The 2886-nt window shown below is 35.7% G+C and overlaps 1 protein-coding gene across 1 annotated transcript; it reads left to right on the top strand.

Moving 5' to 3' along the window:
- The first annotated feature begins 224 nt into the window (after positions 1-224).
- On the top strand, positions 225-2358 carry LOC137722824 (xyloglucan endotransglucosylase/hydrolase 2-like). Its single transcript, XM_068461925.1, has 3 exons — positions 225-521; positions 1384-1577; positions 1802-2358. The coding sequence occupies exons 1-3, from the start codon at positions 252-254 to the stop codon at positions 2163-2165; spliced, it is 828 nt and encodes a 275-aa protein (XP_068318026.1). The 5' UTR covers positions 225-251; the 3' UTR covers positions 2166-2358.
- Positions 2359-2886: the final 528 nt, after the last annotated feature.

Genomic DNA, 2886 nt, shown 5'->3' with positions numbered 1-2886 from the left:
CAATGCCCAAACAAAAGTTTCCAGCTTTCATTTTGTGCTTAGCTGGCATTGCCTTTGGCGTTTGGCTCCTCCAAGTTAATATTTCTCACAAGTCCCCCACCCTTGCCAGTTAGCATTACGCCCTCACTCCATCCCCTTTCCTATATAAATACACCTCTTTCTAAAGCCCTAACACACACCCTGAAAACAGTCCTTAAACCTCTCCTCCCCCCCCCCTTCTCTCTCTCTCTCTCTCTCTCTCTCTCCAAAAAATGGGTTTATCTAGTTTGGTTTTGTTGGTGGGATTGGTTTGCAGCTCTTTAATGATAGCAACTTATGCTGGAAATTTTTACCAAGATTTTGACCTAACATGGGGTGGCAACCGCCCCAAAATATTCAAGGGAGGTCAACTTCTTTCTCTGTCTTTAGACAAAGTTTCTGGCTCTGGGTTTCAGTCCAAAAAAGAGTACCTCTTTGGGAGGATTGATATGCAGCTTAAGCTTGTTCCCGGCAACTCTGCTGGCACCGTCACCGCATACTACGTACGTATCACTCACACAACACACATACGTACACATTCCTCATACACTAAAAAATAGAATGACAAACTTGCATATATACTCCTTATTTTGGGGGAAATAATATATATAAATACTAACTCATTATTTTTCTTCAATTTTTTTCTCTCTATCATGTGACGTGGGCTTCACAATATTGTAGGCAATAGATAAAACTTATGTTTAGGTGAAATTTTTATGGACTTAGTTACGATACAAGCATTTATTTAATACATTCATCATTTAACGGTCAGATATGCACAAAAAAGGAGAATATCCTTTTACATACTTAATCCTCAAAATGTTTATGTACTCTAAATTATTCTTTGATATCTTTTTTTTAATGAAGTCACACATTTTAACTACATAATTTAGAGAAAAATTGGGTCAAATGGTATAAATCTAACTAATTCTGATATATTTTGAGAAACTTCGTTATTTTATTAGGAGTACATAATAACGTTTTAGACCGTTAATAGCATTTTTTTTATTTTTCATTTAGGATTATATGTTGTACGAATATATATTTTTTTTCCATAAAAAAACATGAATTCTACTGGCCCACTTGACTTATGGATGCTTTTGTCTTGTTAAAATATCTCCAAAGTAGTGAGACAGAGAAATAAGGCCAAGTTTTTTGGACTATAATGCTTGCATCAAATTCAACAGTAACTATATATACTATACGTTCACGAGAGTGAGCCACCGAATGCTTATAACATTATTTACAAGGCAAAATTCATTCGAGATTTAAATTTGTTTCAGCTTTATTCCATGCACAAAAGACCAATTGTTTCACTATATACAGACAATAATTTTTCATCTTTCGGTTTGTTTTTGTATGTAGCTGTCCTCTCAAGGTCCTACACATGATGAAATCGACTTCGAATTCTTGGGAAACGTTAGCGGTGGCCCTTACATTTTGCACACCAATATTTTCACCCAGGGCAAGGGAAATAGAGAGCAGCAGTTCTATCTCTGGTTTGACCCCTCAAAAAACTTCCACACTTACTCCGTCATCTGGAAACCCCAACACATAATGTAAGAAGTAATTCTTAATGCATGCATTTATATATGCCCAACGTTTAAGTTCTATATATGGTTTCACAAGAATTGAGTTCAGTTGAGTTGGCTAGAGTAGTAGCAATGTGCTCTTCCTTTGCACCCAACTCCAAACTCTTGTCCCTGTAGGTCAGTATATAATATCGCTTGCATCAAAAAATGAAAGAGAAATTTAATTGGGTTATTGCTTCTCCATTTTTCAGTTTCTTGGTTGACAAGACTCCCATCAGAGTATTCAAGAACGCTGAAGCAGTTGGTGTCCCATTCCCGAAGAGCCAACCCATGAGGATATACTCAAGCCTTTGGAATGCAGATGACTGGGCCACCAGAGGAGGGTTGGTGAAAACTGATTGGTCGAAGGCACCCTTCACAGCATACTACAGAAACTTCAACGTCATTGATTCCAGGTCATCCAATTCCTTCTCCGAATGGCAGACTAACGAGCTTGATGCTCCCAGCAGAAGACGTCTGAGATGGGTTCAGAAATATTTCATGATTTACAACTATTGCACCGACTTAAAACGCTTCCCACAAGGCGCTCCACCTGAATGCAGACGATCTTTCTAGTTCCCTTTAAAGAAAGATTAATGTTAAAGTTTATTAAGCAAAGGCGCTTGATAGCGTTTTTAATTATTACTGCCTGTGCATACAGGATTTGGCCTAGCATCGTGTCAAATAAATGAAATGTTTCTTTCTTCTTTGTACGATTAGTGGTAACGTTGTAAGATCTTTTTATATAATAAATTTTTGTTTGTGATTCCACGGAACAGAAAAACGAGGGCTCGGTGATATGTGAGCTCGGGTTACTTTTTTTTTTTTTTTAACATAATACATTATCTACACTAATAAGAGGCAGAGAGAGGGGTAATCTTAACTTCACAATAGGCTAACAATAATGTGGTTCAAATTCATCTTTAATGAGAATCGAACTTAAAACATCTCACTTATAACTTACAAGTGAATATGAATGCCACTAGATTGTAGTACTAAGTGGCGGGTTATCTTTAAAATAGATAAAACAAGCACAATTGAATAGTTGACAAGACCAATAATAATAATACACCAAGGGCAATCACTATAGATCGATTGCACAAGTATTGGCTTAAATCAATTTGATCAATTAATCAGACAAAACCAAATTAAAAGATATTTTTTTTATAGAAATAAATAATTGATCAAAACTAAAATTAACAAGAATCTTAAGAAGACAAAGAAACTAAAATTAACAAGAAATTTAAGAAGACGAGAAATTAAACACGTGGTCAAAAGAGTTTTAATATTTAAGCAA

This window comes from Pyrus communis, chromosome 17 (assembly GCF_963583255.1).
Source record: "Pyrus communis chromosome 17, drPyrComm1.1, whole genome shotgun sequence".
NCBI lineage: Eukaryota > Viridiplantae > Streptophyta > Magnoliopsida > Rosales > Rosaceae > Pyrus > Pyrus communis.
This window is presented reverse-complemented; position numbering and strand designations above follow the sequence as displayed.